Source organism: Acipenser ruthenus, chromosome 22, assembly GCF_902713425.1.
Source record: "Acipenser ruthenus chromosome 22, fAciRut3.2 maternal haplotype, whole genome shotgun sequence".
Lineage (NCBI taxonomy): Eukaryota > Metazoa > Chordata > Actinopteri > Acipenseriformes > Acipenseridae > Acipenser > Acipenser ruthenus.
The window spans coordinates 1,329,174-1,353,836 of NC_081210.1; the positions used below are offsets into that span (position 1 = coordinate 1,329,174).

Sequence of the window (24,663 nt, forward strand, 5' to 3'; positions counted from 1 at the left end):
TATGCTTTTTGGAAATCCCATTTGCACTGTTCCTTGTACTTCTGTTTCAACCTAAATGTTTGCTGGTTTGAATAACGTTTTTAAATTACCAATCATGTCATGTGGTCTGCTGAATTTGTAGATTAAATACACTGTTTCCCAAGACCACACATGACCACATTTTTAGATTTTTTGTTTTCTAAAATAGAAACATAACTTAAATATAAAATTAAACATAGCGAATCTATCCAAACTATATTTAAGTATTTAAAAGTTAAACAGGATACAACATTTTTTTAATTATTATTTTTATTAAGGTATATCGATAAAAGAAACAAAAAATAAAATCAGAGAATCAGAAACGGATAATATTCATTGTTGTAACGACAGTGCATTTGCCATACATATCATTCATAGTTCAAGTGTGCACATTTGTAATAATATTGTATTTACAAAAACTTCTTAAACATTATGTAAAGAGTAGTACAACATGTATGCCAATTATATTAAAGCTGTATTAAACATTCTTTGTAATATATATACTAGATCCTAAGTAGAAAAGTGTCAACAACAATTGTTGTGCAATAACACCATAAAACATGAGAAACTAAAGTTAAGTGCATTTGTGTGCACATTATTATTTTTTCATCCTGGTAAGCTTGGTATACTTTAATCAAACCTGTCAAGTTACAGGACTTTTTGCAATGCAGCTATCAGCACACCAATGAAGAGCGTCTGTAGCAGGCGAGGTACGATCAGGTTCGCTCCTGCTCCCACTAAAAGAATATAAAAGGCAAAAACAGATTCAATATTGCATATTAAATAACGATAAAAAAAAATCATACTAATACTAACAAACGTGTTGTGTGAGGGATGGACATGGAGCACAGAAAAGGACACCAGGATTTGTTTGATTGTTCCAGATAAAAATGAAACGGCGCCGCTTTTATGATCAACTTATTTACTAACACATTAACACATACTCTTTACTTTGTGTTAATAGTACATTTATATTAACCTATTTATAAACTATTGAGAAAATCTTTAAGAGTCTATTTAAAACTCATTTCTATGATTTGATTCACTTGGAGCTGGCTGTCTTTTTTTTTTTCTTTATTACTTTATAGATGCTACTATATAATAACTTCCCATTAATAAAATATATCAGCAAGCTAACTGTTAACAATTAAACAAATTAAAACGTGATATTCAATATGAAACGTGACCAAACAATCATTCAATATGGCTACTCTGACGCCCCCATAAACAGCTGATACTGCAAACAGACACAAAGTGTATTTTGGACCAGAATGTAGCTACAGTATTAAGTTTGGTATATTAGCAACCTGTGAAATAGGCGAGGGCCATCATCACTGGATAGTCATCTTAAAATCAACATGTACACAGTACAGATATTGATAGTTGGTGTCTCACCTGGTTTCAGAGCTGTTATGATGCCACCTGGAACAGGGTCTGGTTTTCCAGTTAACCCAGTTATCCCAAGATTGTTAAGTGCTGACTGTTGCTGAAGCAATGACCATGCCTTTATTGTTGGATCCTGTAGTCTGTTTTTAAGTTCTCCCAAGTTGGTGCCGAGAATGGTTTTAACCTCATTAGGGGTGAGTTTCTGTTAAAGTGAAATAATAATGATAAAAAATACTGTGATGTAAGATGCTTTACAACTGCACACAGGAACTGCAAGCCTGTGTCATACCATACTGGTGTAGTGCATAACCAGATTTCTAAAGAAAGAAAGATGGCTACATTATGATTCAAACGCCATTTAAAACAACAACAAATCAGTTTTGATATAATGGGTATATTAACTATAGTGCAAAGTATTAAGAGGGATCATTAACTGTTGCACTGCATTTTATTTAATAGATTAAATACTAAAACATTCAAAGATTTTGCGTAAATGGTTAAATGAAGTACACAGTTGATTAACAATATAAATCACTGTACATGAAGACGTAAAACAATACACATGTCAATGCTAGACGTTCAAGGAAAATATTTAGTTAGCGCTACTCAAATCTCATTGTAGTCGTTTACCATGATAACATCTTTGTCAAGGCTCATGAAAGTTGTCCAGTCCATGTTAATGTTCTGTGTACTAATTCTCTGTATTTCATTCAGGGGAGCACCACCTGCACATAAAGAAAATGTTCAAATGTAGTTTAGGCAATGGGAAACTTGAAACGCCTCCTCCAACAACATTTCATTCATGCTTCTTATAAGGAAAAAGTCATTCCCAGAAGGGTTTTCTTCTACAGTTGTGTATCAAGTCAGTATCTCGAAACTTTGGGGGCCCAGTTTTGATAAATGTTATAAAAATGGAATACAGTGGGCAGACTCAAGAGCGCTTGCATTCTGTCATGTCTCCTATGTTGGCACAATTTGGTTAGCACAGGCCAATAATGGAAAGTGGGAAGCAGAAAGGTTTAGCAAATCAAGAGCAACACACTTCTAATATAATACAATTAGCTGACATTCATTATTTCCATTACAGTAAACATCCCACCACGGGAGCTGATAATGTGATTGTTGAAATGTATTCTTGTTTCCGACAGTAAGTCGCCCTGGATAAGGGCGTCAGCTAAGAAATAAATAATAATAATAATAATAAATAATGTGACTACAGAAGCTGTGTCTGTATAACATGGAACATGACTTAACAAACTGTATTGCTGCTGTGAAAATAGTTATTTGTATGAATCACATTTAAAAAAATAAATAAAATACACCTCACCTCATACATATATAATTCATATCTAGTTACCAGTAATCTTTTATTGCTAAGTGTTTTACTTTTAATAATGTAGTTATTATTTTAATGTTTAATGACCATGCTTATTAAGCCTAGCACAACCTGGATATGTGCAAACTTGATGCAAACAAACCATTAAAACCAGTGTTTAATGAACCTATCACACTTAAATTGAGATTGTAAATTTACTGAAAAGTTACTCCTTTACCAACTTTATAAAATCTGTTAGTTTGTATTAGCATTGCAGCAGAGATGTGCTCGGCCAGGCAGTTGAATGACACAGGAGAAGAAGGTCTGAAACCACTACAAGCTAGAGCAGTGGAACTCACCTAGATAGGGCTTGATGAGGTTGTAGTACGTCAGCACATCACTCCTCTGGCTGATCAAAGCTGCAGAAGCTGTATTGTACAGTTCTTTCTTTTTCTCAGGAGTGCATGAAGAAATGTCCAAAGCCCCTGCATCTCTGTATAAATGAAAGACAACAGTTCAGCACTCTTTATATTTCTTTAATTTTGTGCAGCTATAGTATTTTGTAGCACCCTACTGACCCAGAGAATGCCTGGGAATCCACTCACCTCAGGTTAGGTGCTGTAATGTTTTTCAGTTGGCTCACACTAAGAGAGCACAGGTTTTCACCGCCAATAGCTTTCAGTGCTACAGCATCCAAGGTTTTGCCAGCACCTAAATATTTTGTAATTATAGCTGCACTCTAAAAGAAAAAGGTGTGGATAACTTATAGAATAAGGAATACATAATCACATACAGTATGGTAAAGACATACATAGATATATGGTATACAAAACATAGGAATGAGAGAATTTGTTTACCTTATCAGCAGCCCATCCCCCGTCCTCAGATTTCATCAAAGCTGACAGAGTATCAATTGTAGTGATGGTCCATGAATTGATGTCAGATAAAGTGGCCACTCGTGAAGTGGCACCAAGCAATTGAAGTTGATCCTCAGGAATGTTGTTGTTGTATGCCTGTATAAATCAAGATCAGTACTGTCCATTTCTTCCAACAAATAATATATCATTAATGTTCCAAAAAACCTTGAATTAATTCTAGCTAACAGAACACACATTTTGCACTTCTATTAACTACAAGGTCTCAAATGTGCAGTTTTCAAAGAAACACCTGTTTTAGCAAACCTGTATTTTCATGTTAATCTGGTACTGCGCTGGGTTCATGAAAGTTTCAAGCTTGCTTGCCTTGCCTTCCAGGAAGTCTGTTCTTGTTTATCTCCTTATTCATTTCACCCCAGCATTGTCTTCTGGGTCAAAGCATGTTCCTGACTGAAAGCATGTCAGGAAAGAAGCTAGTGAAAGCCTGGGGACAATTCCCCTCTTCGGGTGTGTGGAAGGGTGGTGGGCAATTCACTGACACAAGGAGACAGTACTTTATTTGTAACGCCGCTCAGGCGTACTGATTTATTTGTCGCAGTAGATGGCGCTGTTGTCCGTGTTCTGGATACTGACAACAGTAACCAGAATCACGGCGTTTACCAATACAGGTATATGCACAACAAGTGCTCACAAATAATAATGAAAAACCAACGGCGCAAGAAAAAGGGGAAAATAAAACACAGTAATAAAACTACAAACAAAAAGTTCTGCTTACGCAGTGCCCCCACTGCCGCTAAGCCGGTCAGAACGGGCCTCCGTTAAAGTATTTTAAGGCCGGCTGTTTTTCTCAGCCAGTTTTGCCTCGTTTTATTTTAAAACTGACGTCTTTCGTCAGTGTCACTGGGTATTCCCCAAACACGGCCACCCGAGCGTCCAACCAAACCAGATCTTATGGGCCGAGCAGTCTCCCAAGGCCCGCCCCTCAGCCACTCGGAGAGAGGGAAAGCACACACACCCTCTTCCCCACCTCTCCGTGTCATCGCCATGACCGACAGGCGGATCCCACGAGACTGCTGCCCTCTACCTGCAGTAATACGGATGTGCCAGACAGTCAGCACAGGTCTCCCCCTGTTACATATCCTCCCCCCCAGAATGGCACCACCGGTCCATTCGAAAATCCTACAACCCCATGCCTTCCCGAGAGAAAAAATCTGCGTTTTGATGCAGTTTCCCTGCTCGGTGGATTACCCTGAAGGCATAGGGCTGCAGGGCCAAGTACCACCGCGTGATTCTGGCATTGTTATCCTTCATTCGGTGAAGCCATGCTAAGGGGGCATGATCTGTAATCAGGGTGAAGTGTCGCCCCAGGAGGTAGTACCGGAGTGACTCGACTGCCCATTTTACTGCGAGACACTCCTTCTCGATGGTACTATAGTTCTTTTCACGGGGAAGGAGCTTCCTGCTGATGTACAGGACCGGGTGCTCGCTTCCCCGCACCTCCTGAGACAACACTGCCCCGAGACCTGTCTCTGACGCATCCGTCTGCAGGGTGAACCTCCTACTAAAATCAGGACTGCATAGCACTGGCTTGCTACACAGCCTACGCTTCAAAGCGAGAAAGGCTCTCTGGCACGGCTCCGTCCACTGAACCGTATTTGGGGCAGCCTTCCGGGTGAGGTCTGTCAAGGGAGCAGCAAGCGTAGCGAAGCCCGGGATGAACTTCCTGTAATAGCCCGCTAGTCCCAAGAAAGAGCGCACCTGGGTTTTGGTCGTAGGGACCGGCCAGTCAGCCAAGGCTTTCACCTTAGCAATCAGCGGTCTGATCTGGCCGCTCCCTACTCGATACCCCAAATACTCCGACTCACTCTTCCCAATGGCACATTTCTTTGGGTTAGCAGTGAGCCCAGCCTCCCGCAAGGATTGCAGCACCGCCGCTACCTTACGCAGATGACTCGGCCAGTCCTCACTGTGGATAACCACGTCATCTATGTAAGCAGCGGCGTACTGCTGATGGGGCCGCAAAATGCGATCCATCATCCGCTGGAAAGTGGCTGGTGCTCCGTGCAACCCAAAGGGCATGGTCCTAAATTGGTACAACCCGAAGGGAGTCGAAAACGCCGTCCTCTCTCTGGATTCCGGGGTCAGGGGTATCTGCCAGTACCCCTTCGTTAAATCCAGTGTCGTCATAAAATGAGCCGTGCCCAGACGCTCCAGCAATTCATCTACCCGGGGCATGGGATAAGCGTCAAACTTCGATTTTTCATTAACCCGCCTGAAGTCAATGCAAAATCGAGTTGACCCGTCCGGCTTATCCACTAAAACAATTGGACTGTTCCAGTCACTTTGGGACTCCTCTATTACACCCAGTCTGAGCATCTCGTCAATCTTTACTACCTGCCTTTTGCGCTCAGGTATGCGGTACGGCCTCTGGCGAACTAGCGCCCCCGGCTCAGTCTCAATGTGATGATGGGCTACTCGAGTCTGCCCCGGGACGGGAGAAAACACATCAGGAAATTCCGCCACCAGCGCCCGCGCCTGACATTTCTGTGTTGGTGTCAGATTATCTGCAATCTGTACCGACCCTTGTTTCGCCAACACAGAAAGATCAGGTCCCAGGTCGGTGACGTCATCTGCTGGCGCCGCTAACAAAGCCTCCTGCTGTAACCAAGGCTTCAACAGGTTTACATGGTAAATGTGCTTTTCTCTCCGTCGCTCCGGCTGGCAGATCTCATAGTCCACCGTCCCAACCCGGCGTGTAACCTCAAACGGTCCTTGCCACTTCGCCAGAAGTTTGGACTCAGAGCTGGGTAACAATAGAAGCACCTTATCCCCCGGCTGAAACGTGCGCAACCGGGCCCCCCTGTTATATTGGGTCTCATGTCTGTGCTGAGCCTGCTGCAAATTGTCATGCGCCCATTTTCCCACAGACTCAAGACGTTTGCGCAGGTCCAACACATACCGGACAGTATTGGTCGAATTGTCCTGCTGGTCCTCCCACATCTCTCTGACCAGATCGAGCACACCCCGGGGTCTCCGACCATACAGTAACTCGAATGGCGAAAAACCCGTGGAAGCCTGGGGTACCTCTCTGATAGCAAAGAGAAGGGGAGGAATCAGCTGGTCCCAGTAACGCACGTCACTACTAATAAATCTGCGCAACATGTTTTTGAGGGTCTTATTAAAGCGCTCCACCAGACCATCAGTCTGGGGGTGAAAAACCGAGGTCCTAATGGTCTTAATCCCCAAAAGTTTACATGTTCCGCGGACTAGCCGGGACATAAAGTTGGTGCCTTGGTCGGTCAGTATTTCCTTGGGGATCCCCACCCGGGAGAAAACCTTCACAAGCTCGTTGGCAACAGATTTAGCAGACGCAGATCGGAGGGGAATGGCCTCTGGATAACGCGTAGCATAATCCAAAATGACCAATAGGTGTGTGTATCCCGCCGCACTCCTTTCTAACGGTCCCACTATATCTACTCCAATACGCTCAAACGGAGCTTCCACTAGGGGCAATGGCACCAGTGGAGCTCGTGGGACGGCCCTAGGGCTAGCTTTCTGACACTCCCCACAGCGTTCGCAAAAACGTCTGACGTCACCATCCAGCCCTAGCCAATAGAACCGTGTCACAAGCCTCGCTTTAGTCTTGTCCCTTCCCAAATGACCAGACAGGGGAATAGCGTGAGCAAGCTGCAACAAATCATCCTTAAAGGGCTGAGGAATGAGCAACTGGTGACGCACTTCCCCCGTCTGTGGTAATTTTTCAACACGGTACAACAGGTCTCGATCAATTTCAAAGTGAGGGTACGTGGCGGCGCGTCTGGGCTCGACCACACGACCATTAACCACCGCTGCTTGGTCAAAGAGCCTGCCCAGCACGTCGTCACGCCCTTGCTCGAGTCGGAAGTCACGGGAACGAGCTAGAAAATCAGCTCCCATGGCTTCCAGCTCGGGATCAGGTCGGTCCTGAGCGGAGGCAGCAGAGCCAGCCCCCTGCGCTGACTCCGCGGCCTCCCCGCCAGTCTCTTCACCAATCGCCCCCACCTGAAACTTCTCGGACTCCCTCCATTGCCAGCCCTCATTCTTAGCGGCCCGGCGTTCCCGTTTAGTTTTGCGGGGTCTGAATCTATGGCAATAGCAGTCCGGGTCACGAAAGGGAAATATCTCGCCAATTACTTCCTCTTTCTTAGCAAATAAGGAGGACGGGGCCGTCACAGCAGCCAACCAATTTTTAAACTGCTCGCAGTCCCGTCCCAGAACTACCGGTACCGGCAATCGAGGACACAAACCCAATTGCACCCGCGTCACCTGCTGGCCAATTTTCAGATTTACGTACATTTTGGGATAAGTGCGCACATCCCCATGAATACATTTTATATGCACCTGTCCCGTTATTTGCTTATGCCCCGGTGAGATTAAGCTCTCTTGTATTAGGGACTGACTACACCCTGAATCTAAGAGAGCCTGGGTTTGTGTATCATCCACTGACACAGGAATCACAAAACCCGTCTGCTGGAGTGACTGATGTAATGGAACAGTCTTACCTGGTCGGATGACGTCACATCCCATAGCGGGGCAATCCCGGTCGATGTGGCTCACCTCCCAGCTTGTTCCACACATCAGTGAACTGGTTTCTCGCCAGGAAGCTTCAGCAGGAGGTGGAAACACAGGACCCATCAAAGGGGATCGACGGTAGGGTGGCCGCGCGAGACCCCGGTCCAACACCGCAGCAGCCCGTGGGTGAACCCACTCTGCCCCAGTTCTTGGGCCGGGAGCTCCCACCGCCACACCCCGTCCAAAGACTTTGCTACCCCTTCCCCCCAGTCCCTTCGCCCTCCATGGGGCAAGTAGAGGGGGTGATGCTGGTGTAGCACGGTTTCCCGACGGCTTAGCGGGCGTTGGTTCCGCTGCCTGGTATTGCTCTGCCAGTTGGATCGCCAACTCTAGGGTGGCGGGTGCCTGCCGTTGCACCCACACCCGCGGTTCCGGAGGCAAGCACTGCAGGAACCGCTCGACCACCACTACCTCCACCAGCCTGGCAGTGGTGGTGGCTCCCGGGTTCAGCCATCCCCGTGCGTAATCCTGCAAACGGTGCGCGATGACCCTGGGGTGTTCCTCTGCCGAGAAGTTCTCCTCCCTGAACTTGCGGCGGTAGCCCTCCGGAGTCGCACCCACGCGGTTGAGGATGGCAGCTTTCAGCGTGGGGTACTCCATCATTGCCGCCGGATCCAGGGTCCTCGCCGCCGCCTGCGCCTCCCCTGTCAGCTGGGGCAGGAGATAGCTAGCCCACTGCTCGCGGGCCCACCCGGCAGAGATCGCCATCGCCTCAAATACCTCCAGGTATGCTTCTGGCCGGTCCTCTGCCGTCATTTTCGTGGGCTGCTGTAGCCATGGGTCTGGCCCCGCAGCTCTTGCACTCCCCTGCACCACCGCAGTAAGGGTTTCCCGCAGGAGATCCATTAAGGTGGTGAACTGCTGGGGATCCATTCTGCCCCCTGGTCTTGCACTGCTTTGTGTGGGCAGTGCCAGTGAATCCCACTTCTGACACCACGTGTGGAAGGGTGGTGGGCAATTCACTGACACAAGGAGACAGTACTTTATTTGTAACGCCGCTCAGGCGTACTGATTTATTTGTCGCAGTAGATGGCGCTGTTGTCCGTGTTCTGGATACTGACAACAGTAACCAGAATCACGGCGTTTACCAATACAGGTATATGCACAACAAGTGCTCACAAATAATAATGAAAAACCAACGGCGCAAGAAAAAGGGGAAAATAAAACACAGTAATAAAACTACAAACAAAAAGTTCTGCTTACGCAGTGCCCCCACTGCCGCTAAGCCGGTCAGAACGGGCCTCCGTCCTACGCTCAATTACCTATACACTGGGATGGCCGGAGTTCCCCGTACAACTAAGCACGTCCCCTCGGGTACGTGGTGATTTCTGTTATTTCTTTTCCCGTTAAAGTATTTTAAGGCCGGCTGTTTTTCTCAGCCAGTTTTGCCTCGTTTTATTTTAAAACTGACGTCTTTCGTCAGTGTCACTGGGTATTCCCCAAACACGGCCACCCGAGCGTCCAACCAAACCAGATCTTATGGGCCGAGCAGTCTCCCAAGGCCCGCCCCTCAGCCACTCGGAGAGAGGGAAAGCACACACACCCTCTTCCCCACCTCTCCGTGTCATCGCCATGACCGACAGGCGGATCCCACGAGACTGCTGCCCTCTACCTGCAGTAATACGGATGTGCCAGACAGTCAGCACAGGTCTCCCCCTGTTACAGGGTGAAACAATCCAGGAAGTACAAGACTGTCTAAAGACATGACTTGCAAACAGAGGTTTCTTTAACCTAGTGTAGTACCAGCTTTTATTTTTTAAAATGAAAATACATGTTTGCTAAAGCATGTGATTCTTTCATAACTTCCCATTTCAGACCTTTATAATGAATAGATGTTCATGTCAGAGGAAATTTATGGAACTATTTTGTCAGCTACAATTACTTTAATCAAATTACATTTTTGGTCTAAAACATGGAAAGTCCAAGACAAAGACTAAGACAAAGACAAAATAATTTATATTATCCTACACTTGTATCTTGCACAGAACCATATACTATTTTAAAATAAAAATGATTAAATAGTATAGCGAATCTTAATGAAGTGTCTATTCCATCTGAAACCAAATAACTGATACAAAGAAGTTTCAGATCAATATCAAAGTGTTTTACCTCATTTAATTTTTGCAAAAGGATAGTCTGATGATTTTCAACCAAAACTTTTCCAGTCAAGAGAGCCAGGTTGTTCTTCACAGTGTTGCTGGCTAAACACAAGCTGAACTGTGTCTCATCATAATCAATTGGGAAAGTAACTTCATTGATCGTGGCTGTTGTTACTTCTCCAACAGTGCACCCTTTGAACACAGAAGTACAAAATCAGGGGGGGGGGGTTAAGTTGGGTTCGCTAAATTATAAAACCACATTTAAAATAAATATGTTCTACATGCATAACAAATAAAGAGAGAATTCCATTCCATTGTTAAACAGCATTTTGTATGCTCACGTGTACAGCATGGTCATGCTGTTAACATTAAGGTACTACTTACCAGCTGCACGTCTTGCTCTTCTTGCCAGACCTAGTTGTCTAAAAAGTTCTTTTTTTAGGCTTATTTTCTGGTCTTTGAGGAACTCTTTAAGGAAGCTTTTTCTGTCATCCTGTTAAACAAAGTACAAAGATGGTTGGCTTTGTTGGCTGTGCCATGCATTGGGTATAACGTGTGCCACACACATGTAACTCAGGAAAATAATAAAGCAGATCTGACCAACTTTGATAGATCATCTGTTCTCAGCTTTGATAACACCACAGACATTAATCTGCTTTCTAATATATGATCTGATATTAAGTGATTGCATACCTTATTGAACTTGGACCAAAACTCGCTTGTTAGGAACAATGGCAATTCTTCAAGGTCTTTGAGAGTCTGCTGTGTCCAGGTTGAAGGGTTTCTAAAGAAAAATAATGTTAAGATCATTAGACTTTAAGAGAACAAATGGGAGTTTTATTATGTATACCAGCCTACCCTTTTGTGTTAAATTCTGAATTGTATTTTTCTGGTTTGCATTTTGGCCACGGTTGCTTAAATATCCCTTTGTGTTTACAGTCTAATATAAAACTAGTTGAACTGCGTGTGTACACATACCCATATTTTGTAGTGCCGCTGAAAAGTACTTTCTGAACAGATGCAATTTGTCCACCAGTGAGCTGTTCGCACTTCTTGAGTTTTTCCAAGATTAGATTGTCCGAGTTTTCAATGTAGCTTCCATTCAGGATACAGACCATATTGTTGAGCACATTTAAATTTTCACTGCTGAGCCTGGTGCCTGTTATACCCTGGAAGAAATGAGAAGAACATCAGGAGAGCCCTGCTTCCTGGTCTACAACTCAAAGAATGAACCACAGGTTCAAAAGGAATGACAACGAGACCGTCGTCCATCTTTCCTGAGACTTCAAAAGTAACACAACACTCAATCAGCTTTGCGTATGTCTCCCATGTGTAATGTTCTTTACTTCTAGTTCAATGCAGTAATCCACACGTGGTTTGTTTAGGTAATAACCCTACATACAGTATATACACACAGACACCTGTACTCATACATGTTACTTACCAGACAGTTTTTAGCAGAGTTTATGAGGGCAGTTGGTTTATTTGATGTCTCGGATAAAACGTTAAATTTTGCATCACCAGTTGCTTTAAAGTATGATTGGCAGTTTTCTGATGGAATCTGACTGTAGCTGTAATGAAATTTATATTTTTTAGTCATTCAGTTGCTGAGATAATAGTTTGATTAGTTTGATTCATCATACTGAAAATCCATCCACACACATTTCATACACACACACACACACACACACACACACAAATATAGATATATATAGTAAGGTAAATAACATTATAATGCATAACCTGCGACTGTTAAATGTAATAAAATAAAATAACGACTCACGGGTAATAGAGCAACATGTCTACAGGATAGCTGGTGAAGTCCTGTGGTGATGCATTTGCAGTGACATGATAAGCCATGCAGGACAGCTAGAGAATACAGAAAAGGGTATTAGTGTGACAGTACAGCTAACCTGGTATCTGGATTTTAATATCAGCTTCTCGACTTCTTGTTTCAAATGAAAACACAATGTATTTGATGACTGAAGGTCATATTGCGATAGACTGGGTACTGCATAGTTATCTCATGTTTAGGGTATACAAGTTTCTGTGATCTTTAAGCAGGCTGATTATAAAGTCATGATAAACACTGTACAATCCTAATCTTATGTATTATAAACTCACCTGGTCCTCCACTAGGGGTACCTTTTTACCCCTACAAGCTTTGATAATGTTGACGATGTTGTTGTTTGGAATGTTTTGCATGGCACTGCAGCTGAATCCTTGCAGTACAGATGGGGAAAGACTGGTTCAAAAAAAGGGAAAACAGTTCAAAGTTCATGCAAGCAATAACCACGAATCTTAAGATCAAAGTCCCTTTTTACTGATACAGTACTTTCTACTTATGCTTCTCAAAAGATCCCCGGTTCAAACCCTTGAATTATTCCCACAAGTCTACTTCATTTCTTTGTACAGTGTACTACACTAAAGCCTATTTCCATGGATATTAATCTTTATGAAGTGTAAGGTGTACTAAGTGTAACTGTTGAATTGTTTTCATTAATAATAATAATAATAATAATAATAATAATAATAATAATAATAATAATAGAAAACATACTCATCATAACTGGTACTGGTGATCGCTACTTTGTCAAAAAACAGGGACGCCTACAAAAGAAAGACAGAGATAAATTAACAATATTGGGTACATATTGTAAATGGATGCCATTTATAAGAACTACCCTCCTTCTTGCACACCTTCCTGTGTACCAAGATAGAGACAGGTTTGCATAACAGTGACATGGTATGTATTGTGGCCTCAGGACCTCAAGGCAGGACCTGTAGAACCGGTGAAGAGGGCACTGAGGCAGGTCAAGCCTCACTGCTGTCAAAAAAAGGCATTTCAACCATGCACAAAGGAATACCTACAGTAGTTTAACTAGAGTTTATTTTAATAAATCGTAAATAGAGGCTGTTCAATATCCAACTGACCTGTTCCTTTTTCCATTGTTTATTTTTGATTTGTTCAAGATTAAACGTGTTTCCAGAGAAAGTCAATAAACGCAATGGAATTAGACCTGCCATTTCATTAGGAATATTTTGCAAAATGGTGCTGGGATCATTGCTCACAGTAATTATCTGAAATAAAAAATAAAATAAAAACAGAATTAAAATGCATTTAACCAACACAATATAATGTGATTACTATATTCTTTAGCCACCATGTAACAGTTGGTGTTCAAATTATTGTCCTTTATAAATCCTAAATCCTACGTGCTTTGTACAGAATCTCAATGCACTAATGTTGGTTCAGAAATCCAACACCTCCCCATGTCAGCATATCATGCTACATAGACTAAGTGGACGTTTACATGCTATATCACATTTTATAACTTGTTATACATTATTTACATTATAATACAATATGAATATTATTTAAATGTGATATAATTGTCATTTAAACAGTTCCCACTGTAGGCCAAGAGGGAGCATGAGAAGAGAGGCAAGGCGTAAAACAGTTACATTTTCAGTGGAATCTCACACACATACCTTGTTAACAAATATCTGTTGAACAACTTCTGGTCCTTTAATGATGTTCTGAACAAAAGCTGGATCCTTTGCTACGTTGACAGCTACTTCAGGGCTAACACTCTCAATTGTGGTAGAAGGCAGGCCTTGGGCCAGGGTTCCCAGAGATGTAAGCGAATTTACACTGTCAAGCTATGACAAAACAAATACATTACAATTAAAATATTTATATGAACAGAGCTGTTTAATGCTGTATTTCTGCATAGTTAACTAACACCGAAAGCACAATCTTACCATATTAATGCAAATTCTTAACAATAACTAAAGAATATTGTAAGGACAATTCTACCTTGTACCCATTTCCGAACAGCTTTTTAACCAGGAGACTGGCCTGTTCTTGGTTCCACTTGACTGTATTCAGGATGTTAAGAGTTTGCATAACAACTCCAGGCTGAATCTGATCAATCTGTCCTTGTGAAAGTTGGCCACTTTGATTTCCTAGGGCTTTTAAGTCTTCTGCAGAGGCATTTTCAATTTTTCCGACCACACCTGAAATAATCTGAAATAGAAACTTGCTAATTATTTATTTGGAAGCTTTTATTTTCTTTTGTTGGTTTATTTCAAATGAATCTTAATTTATATTCACACAGGCAGATTTATTTAGATTGTTACACCAAAATGTACTCCGAATGGAATTTCATAAGAGAAAATCTGACTTAATTCTGCAGCATTACACTTTGGGGTCTATTCAACTGATAACAGCGGCAGATCTTAATCCTGCCAATGTTGTATTTGTTAGCACTGAAAGAAATACATTAAAGACACTAACTTGCACTGTGAGAGGTGTTAGTTGTCATAAAAGAGTCCCTTTTGAATGATTTCAGTGTTGGTGGTATTAAAGAATAAGTAGTGGGGTTTCCGAAAAATACAGCATTACACGTCCCCACGTGTTGCTACAACTGTTTAAATAACGTACCTGTAAGTTTTCTTGTTAACATCCTGACAATGTTTTAAACTTAAAACTTTAAAGTCTGTTTCAAAGCTATTTTCAAAATGTCCGCTCTAGTGCACTGGGGTTTGAGATCTGTCCTCTAAATCACTGCAGGAAGAGCGATGAAAAAAACAAACAAAAACAAAACAAATGCTGTGTTCCGTGCCACATCACGGATCGTTATTGCTGTGTTACCTGTTTGACAATGTGGGCAATAATCCTGACACTAGCAGTGCACTAGAGCAGTCATTTTATGAGAAACAGAAAGCTTGGTAAAAGAATGGTCAAATCAGTAATTCAAATATCTGTGAAATTGCCAAGGTAAACCTAAAAACAGTCTAGCTGGCAACCTTACCACAGGATTTATAGTCTTGTTACAGGCTTTTAGCAACTTCGCTGTCAAAGCTCGCAGCTCATCTGATGTCACAGAAGAGTATCCAGTGTCCGGGGCAAAACAAAGCAGTGAATCAGGAAGCCTAAAACAGTAACCAGAAATATTTTTTAAAAAAAATGGGTGAAAATTCATATCAGTTGTGTGGATTAGCTGCTATTCCTGTGGTGTTTCACCAGAATTCATTTTGAATCTGTGAGCATTTTTTAATCTGTAAAATTCATTAGAAAACATCAACAAAACAAATAATATTCATTTGTCAAATTGGAATCAATTAGCAGTTATCATTTTATAGCTTTCCTAGATTATTGTTACAGTTTCTATAAAAAAACAACATCCGACACTTAAAGATAAAAACTTTTAACAAACTTCGCAATCAGTGTGCTGTCTTTGGAGTTTGATAAAAGAAGACTTAGGACATACTAACTAACTAGAACTAGAATATCGCAGGTGGTGTGTCCAGAATAGAAAGGGTTTAAAAGCAAGGTTAAATGAGACTTACTCTGAAATATTGAATGCTGCATTTTGAGCAAACACCAATGAGCTATAGAGAGCACGGACATCCTGAGGGATGAGTTCATTGTTCATGAGCTTCAGATTGTCAGGGTTATCTGCAAAGATCTTAAGCTGCAATGAAATGAATTAGGTTGAGAATGACATAGGAAAATATAAAACTATTGGTTGAACTACTCAGGTGAACAAAAATCACAAAGTGTTTTAGATTTATTTAGCACTTGGAATTATTATGCAACATATTAGTAAAACTGGTGTGCGGCGTTGTCAATGCCAACATCTACATGAAGACCAAGGTTTTCTCAGGCTATTGTCATCCTGTTTTGAAGTGATTTTGGCACATCCTCCTATTTACTATGACTTAATTGCTTACAATAATAAAATAAAAAACTTCTCTAATTGTAAAAAGAAAAAAAAAATGGCTCACTTGTTCTGTCGAACCAAATAAATTGATGTCACTTTTGTTGCTGAAGGTAATGAATGGTCCGAGGTAATTAGCAAACCAAGCAGTTGAATTCAGAGTTGGGTCTGTAGCATTAAAACACTTCGGCTTTGTGCCTGTAATGAAGAAAAAGAGTCAGAATCTTTTAGGCGCCAATTACTAAACATTTGCTGTGGAAAACATTTGTAGTGTTTCTTAAAAAAATACAGTTAAAAAATGCTGTGTCAGTCTGCTTCCATGCAGAGGAAGTCCATAGACATACATTTATAGTGTGACTGAACGACAGAAAGAAACATAAATATAACCTGCAAATCAATGACAAGCATGACAGTGCTATTGGGAACTCACACTGATGTATTGTGGGGATTTATTTGCTCCCAAAGTTTTTGTGTTTGTTTTTAATTTAGAGTGACCAGTTACTATTTTTCATTTATCCCCCCCCCCCCCCAATTTGGAATGTCCAATTATGCTTTTTTTTCTCCTCACTGCAGCAGGTCCCCACACAGCACAGAAGTTCTGAGAGTATGTGAGCGTCCTCCGATCTCACAAGCCTAAAGCCAGAATCACCTTTACGCTTAGCAATCCAGAGCAGAGGTACGTGGGCTACCGATCTCGGAGAACAGAGATGAGCCCTGCTGTTATCCACTTTAAATGTGCTCAGTGTTTGGCCAGTAGGGTTCACTGTTGCACGATGAGGAAAATGGTCCCTGCCGGTTTCCCATCCCCACCCCGGGAGCATCAGAGCCAATGTGACGTCCCCTTCGGAGTTCCCAAGCTGTATGATTCATCCTGCGCTCCCAACGGCAATGCTTTAACAGGATGAGCCACTCGGGACCCCTTGCTGCCAACTGTCTTTATTCTGGATAGCTTACGGTTCATAAACTGAAGAAATTACACAGCAGGGACCATCAATCGTTTAAGTTCATGCAAGGTAATCACATGTCGGAGGTGCCTGTGCTCAATACACTGTACTGTATGTACAGTATGTGTTACTTCACTGCAGATGTGCCACACAGTTTGGCTCTTAAATGACTCACCTGTTGAAAGATATGAATTAATTGTACCATACACATCCTTCCTGTCGAGGTCTGTATAATTGCTGCTGCTGTTTCCAAGAACCTGAACCCTGTGGATGATATTTACAATGCCAGTATTACAACTGTGGTGCTTAGTTCATATCCAGTACAAATACATACAAAGACCCAAAGCATGACGAGCATAGTTTCTTTGTAAAGAGCAAATGGCTATTGTATATAAAAACAAATCAGGTATTTACTGTAAATCTCTGTATTTTTTCAGGATATGCCATAACTACTTCTCTGGGCACTTTGCTATTTAATCTCTAGCAATGTTAACCTACACCCAAATATAGCCCAAATCAAGTTACAGGACATTACAATTACAGCATCTAAATGAAGCTTTGTTATTCACTCCCACCTGCCACCTTTATACTGGCTACTTTACCACCTACTTTACATTCATGACATGCTTACATTTTCCTGAACGGCAAGCATTTGGCAGCCAGAGTGTCACTGGAAGTAATGAGGTTCTTATCGAAAGCTTCCAGGTATGGGATCAGTCTTTTGGTAAACCATTTATCCAGTTCAGCTTCACTATCAGTGCTCAGAACCGTAGGCCACACAGCCCTCAGGATGGATGATTTAATGGCTTTAGAGATGTTCAACTGTAAACAAATAAGGAAGCATTAGCTTCTAACAAGATCGCCACTGTGAGAGGTACCTTTACAGTTTGAATACATGAGTAGGGGATTTCCTGCAGCATCTGAACTGTTGATACATTGATTGCCATCCTATCCCTCACTGAAACTGTCAAAAGGGGGAGACGACACAACTGCTGGATATACTGGAATAAAATATCAACCTTTATGACTGCTCGTGAGTTCCTTTCAATCATTTCTGCTTGAGAAGGGACAAAGTAATCTCTTGCATCATACCTGCGAAGTCCTCCCATTAAAACCATCAACGAACAGAGGTAACTGTCTGTAGTTTTTCAAAACTTCAGTGAGCAGGGTGGAGTTGTCAATGCGTTCAGGCACGCTGAGAAATTCACTCAGCTCAGTGGGTGTTACAGTGTTTACCAGCTGAAATGAAAATGGAAGGGTGTTAAATGGTTACAATGACCCTTTGTGTTCAGATGACTTGTAAGAATGTGCAGCTTGTAACAAAAACTAAAAAGTACTACATTCTGAGCATGTTTACATGTATAAAGTACTGTACAAAAGAACAAGTAAATGTGTTATCATGAAATATTGGTTTTATTTCACTTATGTTGTAGAACAGATAACTCTAAAAGCTTTACATGAGGCTACTGACTTATGGTCAATGTTCACTTCCCTTTAAGTAGCATAATTTGTGTCCAAACTGTTATATTTGTTGCAGTTATAACCACACAAGACCCAACATGAATTATGGTTACATTTGTGTCACTACCAGTGTTTAAAGTGGTTTGAAAAAGGTGCCGGTATGCAGTGAAAGAATTTGCTAGGGAGGATTTCTTTGATGATTTTACACATTCAGCCAGAGCTCCGGATTATGTTTAATTATATTAAAAACCTCTCTCACAGTCAGCAGTGCGTACTGATAGGTAGTGTGTAAATAGTACTGAATAGTTTTTTCAGTTTGTGAGGAACATTCCTTTTTCTGTTGATTTGTTTAAGTTTCATTTATATCCAAGCTGAAACGTGTAGCCAGACTTTTTACGTTTTTCTCACCATGATGTTTACCTCAACATGGAAACTTGTGCTATATAATAATTGTAGAGACACTAAAGCCACATTTATTTTTGTGCGAAATTAAACAGTTGCGGGTAAGTCTAGGTGTTTTGCAGCAGTATAACTTTTTTTCCCCCCTCCAAGTCCTAGATTTTTTTTCTTTTGTCGGTAAGTCACACTGTCCCTTTTTTCTTACCAGTATGCATACCAGCACATACTGCCCCGCTTTAACCACTAGTCACTACTATATTAAAAACTATAATAACAAACACTTATAAAAAGAAAACAAAGCACAATAACTTTTAAAACATAGAAAACCAAACTATGACAAGTAAATTGTAGTTTTCTTTTACCCCTGCTGCACGTGTTTCTGGAGCCACTGAAAGGATGCTGGTTAGAGTAAGGAAACTTCCAAAGTTGAGGAAGGTATCGTTCATGTACACAAGGAAGCTGTTATTTGTGTAGCAGCGTAGTGGAGCTGGATCTGGGTGTAAAGACATCAAGGTTAAGCTTTATGAGCTGCCAGATTACCCATATATGACATCACTGTTTTTAACATGTTATCTTGTCACCTTATTCGCACAGAAAGCATAACGCATTTGTGGTGCGTAACAGGCACAGCAGGATTTTTAGCAGCTATGATACCGATTACATTAGTTTCTTCTCAAAACTTTATTTACAGTGCCTTGCGAAAGCATTCGGCCCCCTTGAACTTTGCGACCTTTTGCCACATTTCAGGCTTCAAACATAAAGATATGAAACTGTAATTTTTTGTGAAGAATCAACAACAAGTGGGACACAATCATGAAGTGGAACGAAATTTATTGGATATTTCAAACTTTTTTAACAAATAAAAAACTGAAAAATTGGGCATGCAAAATTATTCAGCCCCCTTAAGTTAATACTTTGTAGCACCACCTTTTGCTGCGATTACAGCTGTAAGTCGCTTGGGGTATGTCTCTATCAGTTTTGCACATCGAGAGACTGAAATTTTTGCCCATTCCTCCTTGCAAAACAGCTCGAGCTCAGTGAGGTTGGATGGAGAGCATTTGTGAACAGCAGTTTTCAGTTCTTTCCACAGATTCTCGATTGGATTCAGGTCTGGACTTTGACTTGGCCATTCTAACACCTGGATATGTTTATTTGTGAACCATTCCATTGTAGATTTTGCTTTATGTTTTGGATCATTGTCTTGTTGGAAGACAAATCTCCATCCCAGTCTCAGGTCTTTTGCAGACTCCATCAGGTTTTCTTCCAGAATGGTCCTGTATTTGGCTCCATCCATCTTCCCATCAATTTTAACCATCTTCCGTGTCCCTGCTGAAGAAAAGCAGGCCCAAACCATGATGCTGCCACCACCATGTTTGACAGTGGGGATGGTGTGTTCAGGGTGATGAGCTGTGTTGCTTTTACGCCAAACATAACGTTTTGCATTGTTGCCAAAAAGTTCGATTTTGGTTTCATCTGACCAGAGCACCTTCTTCCACATGTTTGGTGTGTCTCCCAGGTGGCTTGTGGCAAACTGTAAACGACACTTTTTATGGATATCTTTAAGAAATGGCTTTCTTCTTGCCACTCTTCCATAAAGGCCAGATTTGTGCAGTATACGACTGATTGTTGTCCTATGGACAGAGTCTCCCACCTCAGCTGTAGATCTCTGCAGTTCATCCAGAGTGATCATGGGCCTCTTGGCTGCATCTCTGATCAGTCTTCTCCTTGTATGAGCTGAAAGTTTAGAGGGACGGCCAGGTCTTGGTAGATTTGCAGTGGTCTGATACTCCTTCCATTTCAATATTATCGCTTGCACAGTGCTCCTTGGGATGTTTAAAGCTTGGGAAATCTTTTTGTATCCAAATCCGGCTTTAAACTTCTCCACAACAGTATCTCGGACCTGCCTGGTGTGTTCCTTGTTCTTCATGATGCTCTCTGCGCTTTAAACGGACCTCTGAGACTATCACAGTGCAGGTGCACTTATACGGAGACTTGATTACACACAGGTGGATTCTATTTATCATCATTAGTCATTTAGGTCAACATTAGATCATTCAGAGATCCTCACTGAACTTCTGGAGAGAGTTTGCTGCACTGAAAGTAAAGGGGCTGAATAATTTTGCATGCCCAATTTTTCAGTTTTTTATTTGTTAAAAAAGTTTGAAATATCCAATAAATTTCGTTCCACTTCATGATTGTGTCCCACTTGTTGTTGATTCTTCACAAAAAAATACAGTTTCATATCTTTATGTTTGAAGCCTGAAATGTGGCAAAAGGTCGCAAAGTTCAAGGGGGCCGAATACTTTCGCAAGGCACTGTATTTATCTGAGGTATTTCATCTGTCATACACTTTACTGTGGGGGGCACAACTTTATGTGTAGCAAATGCTATAGATTATTAAACATTTAATATCTTTTATACATATTTTACAACCAAAAGATAACTCTTCAGTCCTTGGCCTAGTTTACATCTAGCATTTTTATAATTACCTTTAAGTGTGGTCAGAATAGCGTTGTAGACTTCTTTCTGTACAATTTCATTCAGTGTGACACTAATGGAGCTCAGTATTTTCACACTGTGAATCACAGAACACAACAACTGCAATTTGAGATATATTAAACATTAATAACGACCACAAAAAGCACCCAAAATGATAGTGTAAAAGCCAACATTACAATGAGAGAAGAATGGAGGTTCACCCATAATTTCAGTCTTAAAACATTTACAAGTGCTAAAATGAAACATAGTTTCTTTCGCGTACTACTTTAGAATGGAGGTTAACCGGTTTACCACGATTCTTAACATGTCTGTGTTATCAGATTTGATCATACCATGAGATAGTATTCACATACTCCAGGAAGAAGTTACAGTAAATAATAAAAATGTAATCAAACATTGTTTTTTGCTCTGTCCTCACAACTTTAACAAATCACATCGTCCTTAAAGCAGTGAAGGATTATCTTACGCTTGGTGGTTTGTACTGCAGTTTTTATTCTTCAGAAAGCTGAAGAGGAGCGGCACTTGGATTGGAGTCAGTGCTGGCAGCAGAGGCTTGAGCCTGGTATCCAGCCACCTCAGGATCGCTGCATCGTCGGCTGCAGACAGGTTACCTTTATCAAGAGCCCCCTGTAGCAGTGCTGTCTTCACAGCATTTGGCAAATCTCGTCCCTACAGAAATCAAAAATATATATAACAACACATTTTGAAATGATCTTGATCAATGAAAAGGATAGAACGGTCTCAAAGTCTTTTATTTAACAAGTACATATTCATGAAGCATTTAGTGTACTAGTAAGTGAATAACAAGTACAATAAATGCTTCATGAAAATGGAATATGTTTTTCATAGTTCATACAGTGATCAGTCATTTTTATAACACGTTAGACCAGGTGAATTTGTTTAACTGTGAGCAAGTTCTACATCAGTCAGTGCATGAAATCCATTGAATGAACTGTGGGAAAACTGTATAATGCTGAGTGAAACTGCAAACTTCAATCCACCGCGTAAGCACGTAATCCAATATAGAGCCAAAACACAGGTGAGCAAACTCACCAACATTCATCAGGCTTACTCAAAGTGTTTTCAGGGATCAAGGTCTGAGGACACAGTACTGTACCTGGACAGCAGGTATGAATACATCAAAGAACTGTGCAGAATTGGAAGAGTTCAAAAATATCATCAGTTTCCTGACATCATCTGAGGTATTCACGATTCCTGGAGTGGCTACAAGCTGGGTGAATTGAAGCAATGTCAAAACATCCAGGTCCTCCAGCTAAATGTGAAGAAGATTTAATGTTAGCTGCATTTTGTTATATCATGTAGTGAACTATGCTTGCTTGTATAAATATAGGCTCCATTCTGAAGACCACATGCCCCCCTTTTTCTATTTTCAATAATTTTAGTAGTTTCTACTGTGTATTTGATAATTATTAAATAATGAAACATGAAGCTGATGAAATATAACATGGCCAAAAATTATATGCATGAGCCAGCTTTATATTGTGTTCTCCTCAGAAAAATACTCACCATGGCAAAATTCCTGTTGAGCAGCCTGAGGTCCCCGAATGTAGCAATACTGCTAAATCTTCCTAAATTCCTTCCCATCCAATCCTTGGTACTAATGGTGCTGTTTACACAAGGAAACCCTACAGGAGACAAGATAGGTTAAACTGTGATTTAACATTGCACACATAAAATTGAAACTATTAAGTTTACTGTCCAGTAGATTACCTTCAGGGGATTGCTGAGTCAAGAAATTTTTACAGAAAGTGAACACAGTCTGAGACTGTTCAGGAGAGAGAGATTTGAATACACAGTCAAGGCCTTTGATTCTGTTAAGAACAAAAAACACAAGATAATCATGATTAATTCATGAAGGGCCCTAAACATTTACACAAGGAGAAAGAATAACAGCTGTTATTCATACTAACATTGCTTGGTAGGAGTCACAGGAGATGTTGTTTGGTATAGTTTCCAGAGTGTCAGTATTGATACTGGGCAGCAGTAGAACTAGTTTGACTTGGAACCAATCTTCCCAGACGGTACTATTGAAGGTGGGGAATGCAGGACTCAGGGCGGCAAAGGTGCGGTTCAGCATGGCCGTTCTCACATCAGTGTTGCTGATGACTGTCACGTTATCCTGAACAGAGGAAAAGGTTTAAAGTTCAGAACAGCGCAGAGGTTCTGAAACTCTTCTCGAGCATATTTAGAAGTTTGAACAAGTCTTTTGGGGTGTTTCACAAGTAAAACATACCTTTTGTGTTACATAGACAAAATGTATAAAGAAGAGATCAAGCTCTGTGGCATTTGAACGGTGCTGCAGCCTGTCGAAGATCTGATTGATGACTCCCACACTCTCCAAAGCACCAACTTTGGGGTCCAGAATCAGGCTGGCTATCTCTTCTGGGGAAAGCTGGTCCAGTTTTTCCAACTGCCCTGAGCAACCTGTTAAAAAAAAAAAAAAAACATGTTAAAAATAGCTAAATGAAAATGCAGTGAAACTTGGAAGATAAATCTCCACAATGCCAATGTGGTTTCCCCTAATCACACAATCTACAATTAGAATGAGCAGGGCCTATTGGCAGTCCCTAGTGGGACTTTCAGTCGTGTCCCTGTGCCTTATCGTTTGTCAACTCGCAATCCCTGATCGTGGCTTATGAGCGGCTGTCAAACAAGCCGGTCAATACCTAACTGGCTTCTCTCTAATCATGGTACAGTTAGACAATGTCCAGGAATGTATACAATTCACTGGCAGTAGATTACCTTCTGGGGGTGGCAGCAACATGCTGGAATTCATGTGAGACTGTTCAGATGATTTCAGTGCATGGTCCAGGCCTTTGATTCTGTAAAAAATAAGAATAAAGAGAATGACCAACAATACTGTACCTGATGGGCTCCATGGTACATTTAGTTGACTACACAATTTATGAACAGACAAATGAAATACACAATTCAAAGGGATCAGGATAAGTTACGACAATTTCAGCAGTCACACTTACATAGCTTGGTAGGATTCGCAGCTGATGTTGTTTGGTATAGCTGCCAGAATGCCAGGACTGACACTAGGCAGCAGCAGAACTAGATTGACTTGGAACCAGTCTTCCCACTCGGTAGTACTGAAGGTCGGGAATGCGGGACTCAGGGCGGCAAAGGTGCGGTTCAGCATGGTCGTTCTCACAACAGGGTTGCTGATGGCCGTTATATTTCTCTGATCAAAATATATGGTTTAGAGTTCAGTGACGAGCAGAGGTCGGTTCTTATATACTAGCTTGCAGCATGGCAAAACTCATCCAGATAATGAGGCCATGAACAGGTCTCCTAACACGGGAA

At 41.5% G+C, this 24,663-nt stretch overlaps 1 protein-coding gene across 1 annotated transcript; it reads right to left on the reverse strand.

Annotated features, from left to right (window-relative positions):
* Positions 1-270: 270 nt before the first annotated feature.
* LOC117973731 (uncharacterized) lies at positions 271-23,461 on the reverse strand. The gene is made up of 30 exons (XM_058995742.1): positions 23,265-23,461; positions 23,065-23,165; positions 22,861-22,979; positions 22,451-22,606; positions 21,800-22,002; positions 21,324-21,409; positions 19,197-19,327; positions 18,067-18,213; positions 17,606-17,796; positions 17,150-17,238; positions 16,098-16,228; positions 15,660-15,784; positions 15,122-15,242; positions 14,125-14,334; positions 13,797-13,967; positions 13,239-13,385; positions 12,865-12,914; positions 12,429-12,549; positions 12,088-12,173; positions 11,749-11,875; positions 11,283-11,473; positions 10,998-11,088; positions 10,689-10,797; positions 10,315-10,496; positions 3,577-3,732; positions 3,325-3,458; positions 3,079-3,212; positions 2,035-2,129; positions 1,414-1,606; positions 271-755 (listed from the first exon to the last, which is right to left on the reverse strand). Exons 1-30 carry the CDS (start codon positions 23,429-23,431, stop codon positions 667-669), a joined length of 4,053 nt encoding a protein of 1,350 aa, XP_058851725.1. The 5' UTR covers positions 23,432-23,461; the 3' UTR covers positions 271-666.
* Positions 23,462-24,663: the final 1,202 nt, after the last annotated feature.

Bases quoted from the DNA above. Each gene is read 5' to 3' on its own strand.
- LOC117973731 (XM_058995742.1), bottom strand. From the start codon at position 23,431: ATGCTGAACCGCACCTTTGCCGCCCTGAGTCCTGCATTCCCCACCTTC. The intron at 14,335-15,121 runs GTAAGGTTGCCA...TTTCTATTTCAG, and splicing joins ACAAGACTATAAATCCTGTG to ATTATTTCAGGTGTGGTCGG. The intron at 11,474-11,748 runs GTAAGTAACATG...CATTTCTTCCAG, and splicing joins ACTCTGCTAAAAACTGTCTG to GGTATAACAGGCACCAGGCT.